This window comes from Bos grunniens, chromosome 29 (genome assembly GCF_055505025.1).
Source record: "Bos grunniens cultivar Pamir isolate PY7600 chromosome 29, Bosgru_T2T1.0, whole genome shotgun sequence".
Lineage (NCBI taxonomy): Eukaryota > Metazoa > Chordata > Mammalia > Artiodactyla > Bovidae > Bos > Bos grunniens.
Window position 1 is genome coordinate 50,137,387 of NC_141193.1, and position 13,023 is coordinate 50,150,409.

General features: G+C 39.2%; 1 protein-coding gene across 15 annotated transcripts in view; it reads left to right on the forward strand.

The window, feature by feature from the left end:
• Positions 1–13,023, forward strand: part of DEUP1 (deuterosome assembly protein 1) — a 143,732-nt gene that overhangs the window by 14,200 nt on the left and 116,509 nt on the right. Inside the window, exon 1 of one of the 15 annotated variants that reach the window (XM_086383245.1) lies at positions 6,559–6,611. The exons of the other annotated variants lie outside the window; for them this stretch is intronic. Coding sequence (XP_086239371.1) covers positions 6,559–6,611 — 53 coding nt within the window. Of the gene's footprint in view, positions 1–6,558; positions 6,612–13,023 lie in introns of those variants that run through there. 15 annotated transcript variants of the gene reach the window in all.

Consider the following 13,023-nt stretch of genomic DNA (forward strand, 5'->3'; position numbering starts at 1 on the left):
AACACATCTGCCTCGAGGAAGGGAGCAGAGGAAGGGCGGTGAGTAAATGCAGAACAGTGCTGCCAGCATCTTATTTGGAGCTCCTATGGAAGCCAAAGTGCTGAAATAAAGATGTGGATACAAGTTGTTTATTTGGCAGATGAAAGTATGGACTGTTAGTTTCCTATGACTGCTGTATCACAAACTTGGTGGTTTAAAACAATCAAAACTTATTCACTCACAATTCTGTGGTCCAAAGATCTGAAATCAGTATCACTGGGCTAAAATCATGGTGTCAGCAGGACTACATTCCCTCTGAGTGCTCTAGGGAGAATCTGTTCCTTGCTTCCCAAGCTTCTGGTGACTGCCGGCATTCCTTGGCTTGTGGCTGCATCACTCTGATCATTAAGGCCACAGCCTTCACCTCTCTCTCTGGTTCATCTTCATATCCCCTTCTCTTGTGTGTGTCAGATTTCCCTCTGCCTCTTTCTTAGGGCCCACCCAGATAATGTAGGATAATCTCCCCATCTCAAGACACTTAATTTAGACAAAGAACTTTCTTCCAAATAAAATAACATTTATAGGTTTCAGGGATTCAGATCTGATATCTTGGGGGCCATTTTTCAGCCTGTCACCTACAGGATTGAGGAATTGAAACAAGGAAGGGCAAGTTATCAAACCAAGTTATGGCTGAGGGTGACTGGGGCAAAACCCTGATGAGGAAATTCTGAAGCACTGTATAAGTCACACCCCTTAGAGTTATTCCATCCAAGAAGCAAGTGGGAGTTTATACACCAGTAGCCAACAGTTATTGGTTGAAGGTTGCTCCCAGAAGGGCTTCAATTCCCCATCACTTCTGACCTGTCTACCACACAGGAGTCAAAGAGGAAGAGAACCACTCAGGCAAAGAAATGCAGGTTCTGTCCACTGGAAATCAGGCTTAGTGTCCGGAAGTGGTAAGCATGAGAGATGTGTGGGACATCAACAGCAACTGCTGTGGCCTTCCTTTCAACAGCTTCATGATAACTTCCACTTAGATTTCATAGGCCAGCTTTTGTTACATGACCAAGCACAGCTTCAGGGGAGACTGGGAGATGTAGCCGTGTCCTCAGCCAGACACAGTTCCATACTGAATAACACACTGGAGCTCTGTTAGCATGGGGGAAAGGGAGGAGGGATGTTGAGGAGACAGCCAGCCACGTAGGTGATAAGGATGGAGGCAGACACGTGGTAAGGATGACTCAGACTAGGGTTTTATCACTGGATATGGTGAGAAGTGGTCAGAATTTAGAGTACTGGAGGCGGTGCCGATAGACTGTTGTTCTGGGGTTTGGGGAAAACACAAATCCGGGATCATGAAGGGTTTTATCTGGAGCAGCTGTAGCAGTGGTGCCCATTAAGGAGATGGACGGACTGGAGTGGGAGCAGGCTTGTGGCACAGAGTAGCAGTGGTGCCCATTAAAGAGATGGACGGACTGGAGTGGGAGCAGGTTTGTGGCACAGAGTAGCAGTGGTGCCCATTAAGGAGATGGACGGACGAGTGGGAGCAGGCTTGTGGCACAGAGTCTCTCACTCTGTTTTGAACTTGTAAAGACTGCCATGCGTATAGATGTCCTGTGGGAAAGTCAGTGTTGACTAGGTAGTTGGATAGTTCAGCAGCTCAAGCTGCAGACACCGATTAGGAAGTTACAGGAACAAGCTGGCACTCAAGTTTCATTAGAAATTTTCACTATTTAGGAAACGGTGTATTTCTTAGTTTTCTAGCATTGGAAAAACAGATTTTATCAGTGTTTGCCTAATACTCTACTGTTAGGATCTAGTGAAATAGCTGGCTGTATTTTTAAATTGAAAAAGAGTAAAATGACTGTCCTCATATGGTACTAACTCTACAGTCTTTCATTAAATAGACCTTTTGGCAGGAGGGAATTTTAATTATCTTAGAGATTGGCTTATGGAATCCAAGCTATGGTTATTGGTGGAAATCAATGATTAAATGTTTAAGTAATCAAAAAAAGTACCAAGGGTAATTTTAGATTTTGAAAATGGGATAACAGTATACTTTAGATACAAATTAGATTTGGAGTTTATTCTTTTGCAGTGGCTTAATAAGGTGTCCAGATATACTTTATTTTCAGCCTCTCCAATAGGCTTAAGAAAGGAAATATAAAAAACAAAAAGGAATCTAAGCTAATGCATGTGTAAGCATTTATTTACTATTAATTGCACCATATGTTTTTATATATTAACCTGAAATTATTTTTCAGATAATTATTTAAACTTTAAATAGCAAAATTTGAACCACGTCTTCTAAGTGCCATTCTTCACAAATCTATTTAGAATCAAGCTTAAAAATCACCACCAGCAAATCATTTTCATAGCCTATATGGCAACTGAACATTCTGCTATTTAATTTTTCAGCACTGCTTTATTATAAGACATAGGTTGCAAAAAATAATAAGCTATTTGTATTTTAAGCTGAAAAGAATGAGAATCATAGAGTAGATCTGCAGTAATCTCTTCTGAGGATGGCAAGAAAAATAGACATTTCAGCTGTGCCTTTAGATTCGCAATCAGGTTGATGGAAACAGATAGCCCCAGGTCATTCACCTTAAAACCTAAGTAAAGAAACAAACAGTCGGCCAACCAGAGGTGTAGAATTGGTATAGAATTTAAAGGCTCAAGAGACAGTTTTCTATGACAGTTAACCTGGGGTATCTTCTAATGCACATTAATGAAGTCTCCTTTATGTACAGTTGGGAAGGTCCCCTGGAGGAGGAAATGGCAACCCACTCCAGTATTTTTGCCTAGAGGAGCCTGGCGGGCTACAGTCCATGGAGTCGCAAAAAGTCGGACGCAGCTGAGCAACTAATATTTACTTTTTATTTAAACTTTTAGATGATTATAGAGATCATGCTGAAGAAAGAGGGTTAGTGCTTGCTAACATTTCACTGTCTGTTTACCTCATTTGATCTGTGAACCAAGATGTTACTTAGAATGTGAATAATTATAGAGAAGTTTCTAGAAAAACTTTATCTGTAATGAAGGCTTTTTAACAGAACTTCCATTCTCTTAATTCCACTCATGGCTTTTATATTCATCATATCATTTAATCCCCACAACTTAATCCCTGTGCTACAGGTCAGAAAATGGAGTTTCAGAAGGTGAAATAGATTATCCACAATCTTATGCCTGGTGGAAAGCGGGATCCAGGGAATTCAAAGTGTTTTTTGTTCCCCATCATCACAACTCCCCTTATTTCCACGCACATGCTTTCACCAGGGTCTCTGGTCACATTTGCTTCTGACTCTATAATAACAATGAAGATAAAGAAATAACAATAGTAGCTAAACTTTTTTGAGAGATATGTCCCCCCTTGCTCTCTCATTCTTATTTAATCACCACAAAAATCCCATGAAATATATTGTCCTCATTTCACAGAGGAGGATCACCAAGTTCACAAAACTGGAAATTGGCGAGTCCAGCATAAGAAAAAAAAAAGAAAAGCATGTTTTCAAAAAAAAAAAAAAAAAATGAGAATTAGACTTCTTAAAAAAACATTGAGACTTGAAAGTTGTGACATTGCATTTTATTTCTGTAAACTTCTTTCTTTGATTATTATGATGAAGGCTTTAGGATAAGGCCATTATAGGTACATCTAAGCATGCTTTATTGGAATAGGGGATATATACTTTCTCCACATCCTAACACTAAGCTTATCACAAATGAGAGTGAAGAATGGACTGAATATGAGCCCCCACCTCAGGTATAGAGTAAAAGTAGGTGCTGCAACGCCTCTATGTCAGCAAACCTCATGGTGACAATAAATTACATTTTTTGGACAACAAAAAAAGTGCTTGAGAAAAAGTTGCTTTAACTATAATATAATAATTAATTTGGAACAAGGGCAACCATGAAGCTATGGCCTGAAGATCATGAGGTGATAAATTTTCCCTTTACTGTTTGAGGAGAGACGATTGGCTAAAGAACAGACTGACACCACAGACACGTCTGTGAAAGTGGGTTCTGGGAGCTCTCCTGGAGCCTCTCCCTTGGGCTTTAATCATGTTTCTGCTGAGCACTGTGTGATGTGCACGTGGGGACTGTGAGCCACCAGAGGAGAGCTAAATTCTGTTTGTTACTATTTTTACCCATTTCTCCTAGCCTCTGGCAGCCACCAGTCTGCTATCCGTATCTATGAACCCAATTTTATATATATATATATCTACATTCCTGGGTCAGGACGATCCGGTGGAGGAGGGAGAGGCTACCCACTCCAGTGTTCTTGGGCTTCCCTGGTGGCTCAGCTGGTAAAGAATCTGCCTGCAATGCAGGAGACCTGCGTTTGATCCCTGGGTTGGGAAGATCCCCTGGAGAAGGGAATGGCTACCCATTCCAGTATTCTGGCCTGGAGAATTCCATGGACTGTATAGTCCATGGGGCCACAAAGAGTTGGACCTGACTGAGTGACTTACACTTTCATTTTCATATCTGTATCTTAGATTCCACATATAAGAGAATATATATAGTATTTGTGTTCCAGTGCCTGACTTATTTCACTTAACATAATACCCTCAAGTTTCATCCAGATTGTTGTAAATGGCAGGATATCATTCTTTTTTGTAACTGAGTAATATTCCATTGTGTGTATGTATGTGAACATACACACATGTATACCTCATTTTCTTTATCTGTATATCCACCAATGGACATTTAGGTTTTTCCATAACTCGGCTATTGTAAATAATGTTTTCATAAATGAGGATGTGTGTATCTTTTCAAGTTAGTATTTTCATTTTCCTCAGATAAATGCCCAGAAATAGAATTGCTAGATTGTATGATAGTTCTACTTTTAATTTTTTGAGGAAACATCATACTGTATTCCATAGAAACTGTACCAATTTACATTTCCACCAACAGTGTACAAGGGTTCTTTTTTCCATATCCTTTCCTTGTCAATACTTTTTATTTCTAGTCTTTTTGAAATTAGCAATTCTAGCACATGAGGTGATTATCTCATTATGTTTTTAATTTCATTATGTTTAATGATTAATGAGGTAGAGCATCTTTTCATGTGTCTTTGGGCATCTGTATGTCTTTTTTGGAAAAGTGTCTATTCAGATCTTCTCATTTTTTAATCACTTTTTGTGTATTAAGTTGTATGAGTTCTTGATTTATTTTGGGTATTTGCAAATATTTCCTCCCTTTTTCTTTTGTTGATGATTTCCTTTGCTATACAGAAACTTTTTAGTTTATTGTAGTCCCACTTGTTTATTTTTGCATTTGGTGTGAGATTCCAAAAATCACCATCAAGGCATATGTCAAGGAGCTTTACCACCTATGTTTTCTTTTAGGAATTTTATGGTTTCAGGTGTTACACCCAAGTCTTTAATTCATTTTAAGTTAATTTTTGTGCATGGTGTTACAATGTTGGTCCAGTTTCAATCTTTTGCATGTGGCTGTGCAATTTTCCCAACACCATTTATTGAAAAGACTGTTCTTTCCCCATTATTTAACCATATATATGTGGATTTATTTCTGGGCTCTCTATTTTGTTCCATTGATCTGTGTGTCTGCTTTTCTGTGAATATAATACTGTTTAAATTTATTATAGCTTATAACATAGTTTGAAATTTGAGAGTGTGATGCCTTCAACTTTATTCTTTCTCAAGACTGATTTAGCTATTTAAGGGGTCTCTTACGGTTCTATATACATTTTAAGATTATTTGTCCTATTTATGTGAAAAATCCCATTGGTATAGGGATTTTGATAGGGATTGCATTGCATCTGTAGATTGATTTGGGTGGTATGGACATTTTAACAATATTCATCCTTCCAATTTGTGAGCATGGGATATCTGTCCATTTCTTTGTATTGTTTTCAATTTCTTTAATGTTTTATAGTTTAAAATATACAGATCTTCCACCTCCTTGATAAATTTATTGCTAGGTATTTTATTCTTTTTGATGTAATCATAAATGGAATTGTTTACTTAACTTCTCTTTCTAATATTTCATTATTAGTTTATTTAAATAAGCAAGTTCTTGTGTATTGATGTTGTATCCTGCAACTTTACCAAATTTGTTAGTTTTTGATGTAGTCTTTAGGGTTTTATATATATATAATATATACACACACATATACATATTATGTCATCTGGATATAGTAATAGTTTTACTTCTTCCTTTTCAATTTGGATGCCTTTTATTTCTCTTTCTTGCCTAATTGCTCTGGCTAGGACTTCCAATACTATATTTAATGAAATTGGCAAGAATAGGTATCCTTATTCCTGGTCTTAGAGGAAAAGATTTCGGGTTTTCACCACTGAGTATGATGTAGGCTTATCATATGTGGCCTTTACTATGTTGAAGTACTTTTGTACGTTCCCTCTATACCCACTTTGTTGAGGGATTTTGTCATAAATGGATGTTGAATTTTGTCAAATGCTGTCAAATGCTTTTTCTGCATCTGTGTATTGAGATGATCACATGATTTTTTCCCTTTATTTTGTCTCTGTGACATGTCACAATGACTGGTATGTGGCTGTTGAACCATCCTTGCATCTCACTTGATCACAGTGTATGCCTGTTGAATTTAATGTTTTGTTGAGGATTTTTGCATCTGTGTTCACCAGGTAATTTTCTTTTCTTGTGGCATTCTTACCTGGTTTCAGTATCAGAGTAATGCTGGCTTCATGAATGAGTTTGGAAGAGTTCCGTCCTTTTTTTTTTTTTAAGAGTTTGAGAATGATGGTATTTTTGACTGTTTGGTAAACGTCACCAGTGAAGCAATCTGGTTCCAGACTCTTGTTTGTTGGGAGGTTTTGAATTACTGATCCAATCTCCTTATTAGCAGTCTGTTTAGCTTTTTTATTTCATTATGATTCAGTCTTGGTAGATGGTATGTTTCTAGGAATTTATCTATTTCTTCTAGGTTGTCCAATTTGCTAATTTATAATTGTTCATAGTAGTCTCATAATCTATTTGTTTCTGTGTAATATGTGTTGTTGGGCTTCCCTTGTGGCTCAGCTGGGAAAGAATCTGGCTGCAATGTGGGAGAGCTGAGTTCGATCTCTAAGTTGGGAAGATCCCCTGGAGAAGGGAAAGGCTACCCACTCCAGTATTTTGGCCTGGAGAACTCCATGGACTGTAAAGTCCATGGGATCACAAAGAGGCAGACATGACTGAGCGCCTTTCACTGACTTCACTTCACAATATCTGTTGTAATTTCTGTTGTAATAGCTCCTCTTTCATTTCTGATTTTATTTGAGTCCCCTCTCCTTTTTGTTGGTGAATCTAGCTAGAGGTTTGTCAATTTTATTTATCTTTTCAAAGAACCAGCTCTTAGTTTCATTGATCTTATTTACTTACTCTCTTTTAACCCTTATTTTACTTATTTCTGCTCTAATCTTTTTATTCTATTTCTTCTAGTTTTTTTTTTTCTCTAGTTCCTTGAGGTGTAAAGTTAGATTATTTATTTGAGCCTTTTTGTTTCTTGAAGCTAAGTATCTATCATGGTAAACTTCCCTCTTAGAACTACTTTTGCTGCATCCCACAAAGTTTGGTGTGTTACATATCCATTTTCGTTTGTCTCAAGGTATTTTTTTTATTTCTCTTTTTATGTCTTCCTTGAACCTTTGGCTGTCCAGTGGCATCTTGTATAACGTCCACATATTTGTGAATTTTCCAGTTTTCCTTATGTAATAAATTTCAAGTTTCATACCGTTGTGGTCAGAAAAGCTGCTTGATGTGATTTCAGCCTCTTTAAATGTAGTAAGCTTGTTGTGTGGCCTAACATATAATATAGCTTGGGAAATATTGAGAAGAATGCATTTCTGTTGCTTTTGGATCAAGTGTTTTGTAAATATTTGTAATCTCAAATGTTGTTAAAGGCTGATGTGTTTTAGTTGATTATCTGTCCTGTGTATCCATTGATGTAAATGTAGAGTATTATAGTCTCCTGCTGTTGGTGTATTGCTGTCAATTTCCCCTTTAGGTCTGTTGATATTTGCTTTAGCTAGATGCTCCTCTGTGGGCTGTGTAAATATTTACAAACATTACATCTTCTTGTTGGATCGACTTCTTATTCATTGTATAATGCCCTTCTTTGTCTCTTGTTACAGTCTTTGTTTTAAAGTCTATTTTGTCTGATAAAAATACAGCTATTCCAACTTTTTTTTTGTAGTTTCCATTTGCATGAGATCTCTTTTTCCATCCCTTCACTTTCAGTCTATGTGTGTCCTTACATCCAAAGTGAGTCTCTTGTAGGCAGCATATAGATGGGTCTTATTTTCTTATCTATTTATCCACTCTGTGTCTTTTTTTCTTCACTCTGTGTCTTTGGATTAGAGAATTTAGTCCATTTGCATTTAAAGTGATTATTGATAGCTGTGCACGTACTGTCATTTTGTTAATAGTTTTCTGGCTGTTTTTGTGTTTCCCGTCTGTTCCTTTCTTCTTCTTTTGCTGTCTTCCTTTTTTGAGTTGATGACTTTCTTTCAGTTCAGTTCAGTCACTCAATCCTGTCCGACTCTTTGCGACCCCATGAACTGCAGCATGCCAGGCCTCCCTGTCCATCACCAACTCCCGGAGTTCACTCAGACTCACGTCCATCGAGTCAGTGATGCCATCCAGCCATCTCATCCTCTGTCGTCCCCTTCTCCTCCTGCCCCCAATCCCTCCCAGCATCAGAGTCTTTTCCAATGAGTCAACTCTTCGCATGAGGTGGCCAGAGTACTGGAGTTTCAGCTTTAGCATCAGTCCTTCCAATGAATACGCAGGACTGATTTCCTTCAGAATGGACTGGTTGGATCTCCTTGCAGTCCAAGGGACTCTCAAGAGTCTTCTCCAACACCACAGTTCAAAAGCATCAATTCTTTGGCACTCAGCTTTCTTCACAGTCCAACTCTCGCATCCATACATGACCACAGGAAAAACCAGAGCCTTTACTAGATGGACCTTTGTTGGCAAAGTGATGTCTCTGCTTTTGAATATGCCATCTAGGTTTGCCAGTATGCTTATATTTCTTTACCTTTTATATATTTACTGTAGTCTTTTTGCTTTGTGGTTACCATGAGGTTTGCATATTAACAATTTATATCTATAACAATTGATATAAAGTTGTAAATAACTTAAGTTTGATACCATTGTAAAGCTTAACCTTCATACTCTTCCCTCTGCTGCATGTCATGTTTTTGATGTCACAGTTTACATTTTTTCATCTTGTCTATCCCTTAATTAGGAGAAGGCAATGGCACCCCACTCCAGTACTCTTGCCTGGAAAATCCATGGACGGAGGAGCCTGGTAGGCTGCCGTCCATGGGGTCCCTAGGATTCCGACATGACTGAGCGACTTCACTTTCACTTTCACTTTTTACTTTCACACATTGGAGAAGGAAATGGCAACCCACTCCAGTGTTCTTGCCTGGAGAATCCCAGGGACAGAGGAGCCTGGTGGGCTGCTGTCTATGGGGTCGCACAGAGTCAGATACGACTGAGGCGACTTAGCAGCAGTAGCAGCAGCATCCCTTAATTATTGAAATCATATTTTTGTGGTTTGTGTTTTTAAATCTTCATGCTAGCTTTATAAGTGATTAACCCACTACCTTTACTATATATTTACCTTTCCAGCGAGATTTATTATTTCAAACGTGTACTTGTTAGTGATCAGTGCCCTTTCTTTTCAGCTTAGAGAATTTCCTTTAACATTTCTTGTCAGGTCAGTTTAGTGGTGATGAATTCCTTTAGCTTTTCTGGAAAACTCTGTATCTTTTCTGAATGACAACTCTGCCAGTTGGTTTTCTTTGTTGAAAATTTTTTCCTTTACTACTTTGAATATATTGTGCCATTATATATTTAGTACAGCTAAATAATAGTAATATACCTAAGACAAATAATATGTTAATACAGTTTAAAAATGGGTTTTATTGAAACATTTTGGAAAGGTTAAAATCTGATAAGATTGCTCATCAGTTTTTTCGAAACTCATTTTCTTAGGCTTGTCCACGGTGCATGAAGCAGTCTCCTCTTTATTCCTTCTCCGTGCTTCCTTTCCCCTCTCTCCTTTCTCCATGGTGACTTCTATATTTGTCTTTTAAGCCAAATCCCCTCTTCTCTTTCCCAAGCTAAAGATCCATTTCTGTCAGATATCTCTCATGTCCTGAACTAAGCTCACTCTTTTTTTAAATAAACAACCTGATATCCACTTCTGTTTTCCCAATTGTTGATGGATGGACTACATTTCAGGTTGCCTAGAACTGTCACTGTTTGTATCTGTTGTCCTGAAATAATAATTAATAGTTACCCTTTCACTTTTAAAATTATCCTGGGTTAATAACAAATCATATGTCACCATAGCTATCTGTCTGATTAAGTTCTGCCTTTTAAGAACCAGCCCTTCAGCCACTGTTAAAGGACTTTGGAGTGGCAGGCATGTCCATGAGTCTTACCCCAGCTCCTGTTTCTCTCTCCACATCCATCCCCCTGCCGTTCCTCCCTGACACACTTGCCCCTACTTCCTCCGTTTATATCATCAGCTTTCTATTTTGCTGTCCATCTCCAAGTAATGATGTCCTGATTGTTTTAACTCTAGGATCCTCAGACTGGTATGTTACCCTACGAGTCTCAGTGTGCCCCTCCCTTTCTGGCTTAATGCCTTTAGACCTCTAGCCTTCCTCAGAACCCTGCACTTGTGAATCGCTCCCACGGATAAGCCCAATAGTTAGGGCAGGGTTTACCTGCCTTACGCAGTGTATTAGACACAGTCCACCCAGTCTCCAGTGCTGAAAGCCTTAGAGAAATGACTTTTTTCTCATTCAGCTCCTCAGTCAACTTTTATAAAGTTGGAATAAGATCTGCTTTATGGGATATTGTGAGGATTCATGAGAGGAAGTACAGCAGAGTAATTAGCATAATGTTAGCATTTAGCTAAAGAAAGAAATGAAAATATAAATGTTAGTGTCCAGACAATGAAGGAGGCTAAACTAGTCCTTTGTCTTTTATTTTAAAGTTCACTAGATTTAGGAGCAAATATTGATACTGAGGGGGCTTCCCTGGTGGCTTAATGTTAACAAATCTGCCTGCAATGCTGGAGACGTCCTGCAATGAGGGTGACAGGGGTCTGATCTCTGGGTGGGGAAGATCCCCTAAAGAAGGAAATGGCAACCCACTCCAGTATCCTTGCCTGGGAAATCCCATGGACAGAGGGGTCGCCAGAGTCGGACACGACTTAGCGGCTAACCAACACCAAACAGCATGTACTTGATGCCTTTGTTACCAATGCAGAACCTGGTGTCTGTCCTAGACTTGCTGAATCTGATCAGTGGGGGTGTGATAGACGATTCTCTCCAATCTGTGCAAGGTGTGCAAACACCGAGTGGGTAGTTGAACTAGATGACTTGTAAAAGTCCTCCCACCCTGAAGTCTAATATTCTTACTTTTGTATAGCATAGTCATACCCAGGAAATAAACCCTTCATTCATTTATTTCACAGTATTGGTTGAGTGGCTCATAGCAATGCCACTTTCTTCTTTAGGCCTGTGTTTTACTCCCACAGGCATGGCTCCCTCCTAGATGCCCGGGAGATAGTAATGGAGAACACTTGTTTGTTGACTCAGAGATTCGCTGAGCGCCTGCCATGTACTGGAGCGCTGTGCCCAGCCTTGGTGAGGTGGTGATGAGCAAGACCGACAGAGCCCCTTCCCTTCAGAGTTTACACCAGCAGAAAAAATAAACCAATTGTGTTTACAGTAAAGGGGATACATGTTGTTACGAAAAAGAAAATGGTGTGAAAACCATTCTTTTTGAAAACCATTCTTTTTGTTCTGTTGTTTTTCCCCACATCAGAATTCCAATTAAAATCCAGTCACATTATTCATAGAGGAATTAGTAATTCCTCTCCTCAGACTGGTTTTAGGTTTTAAGTAAAAACTGAGAGCCTTTGGGCCCTAGCCCAGGAGTACTGGAAAACTCAGGATGCATTTTTGTACTTAAAACCGCTCTGGTGTCACAACTGGTATGAAGGCTGTTGAATAAGCCAGTCAAAGGTACATCCCTTGTTCAGGTTGACTCTGGGTATTTTAGAAAGGGATTCCAGAAGTTCTGAGTCCTTTGAGTTCATGTACCCGTTTCAAACCTTATCGCAACAGAGCTCATTTGTACTACATTTTTCAAGGAAGTTCTTATTCAAAACATGAAGATGTTGTTAATGTAGACCCTGCAGTAACTGCAATAGTAACAAAAAAGTCCACCAACTCTGCTATCAGTGTTCCTTATCACCACTGTCCTCAGCACTTTAATAGAGAAAATGAAAATTTTCAACTTTGCATGTTACATTACAAACAAAACCATAACTAAACAGAGAGAGGAAGAAGAAAAAACACCCTGTCTTTTGCTGTGGATACAGGAAGGCACTTAATTTAGAAGCAGCTGTCTAGGATCTAGTTCTGGCTGTTCCATTAATCAGTGTGTGACCTCGATGGGTCTGGGCTTCAGTTTTTTAAAATGCTAAATGATCCTTAATTAGCCCTAAAATTCTCATTCAGTGAAACTAGATGGAGGAAATGGTGTCATTTTATACTTGCCTCTCCTGCCTTCCTCCCAGCTACACAAATACGTCAGAAGCCCCATCACCACTGAACAGATGGATACTGAAGCAACTTGCTTCTCTAACCTGGACGTTTTTGCGTGCCTTAAGCTGAAGCCTGAGACCTCGATGTCTACCTGCTTATCTGGACTGAATGAGTGAACTGACACCAGGTCCTTGGGGAGTGCTGTGCTTCTCGGAAGGAGAGCCCTGCCCCGGGAGCACTCACAACCTCAGCAACTCTCAGCCTCAGTAATGCTAGTTCGCAGCAAGGGTCCTGTTTCAAACACCGTAGACCTTCCTAGGACCAACTATTCCTACGTTTCTGACTAATAATATCTGCACTGTCTAAAATCTTACATTACCCTGCCCACATCTGCCCAGTCAGCTTTCTTCCAGCAGACATCACCGGCCAGATGGCATCAAGCTTCTGTCCTGAAGGAGCAGCAGTGTAGCCCAGGTGC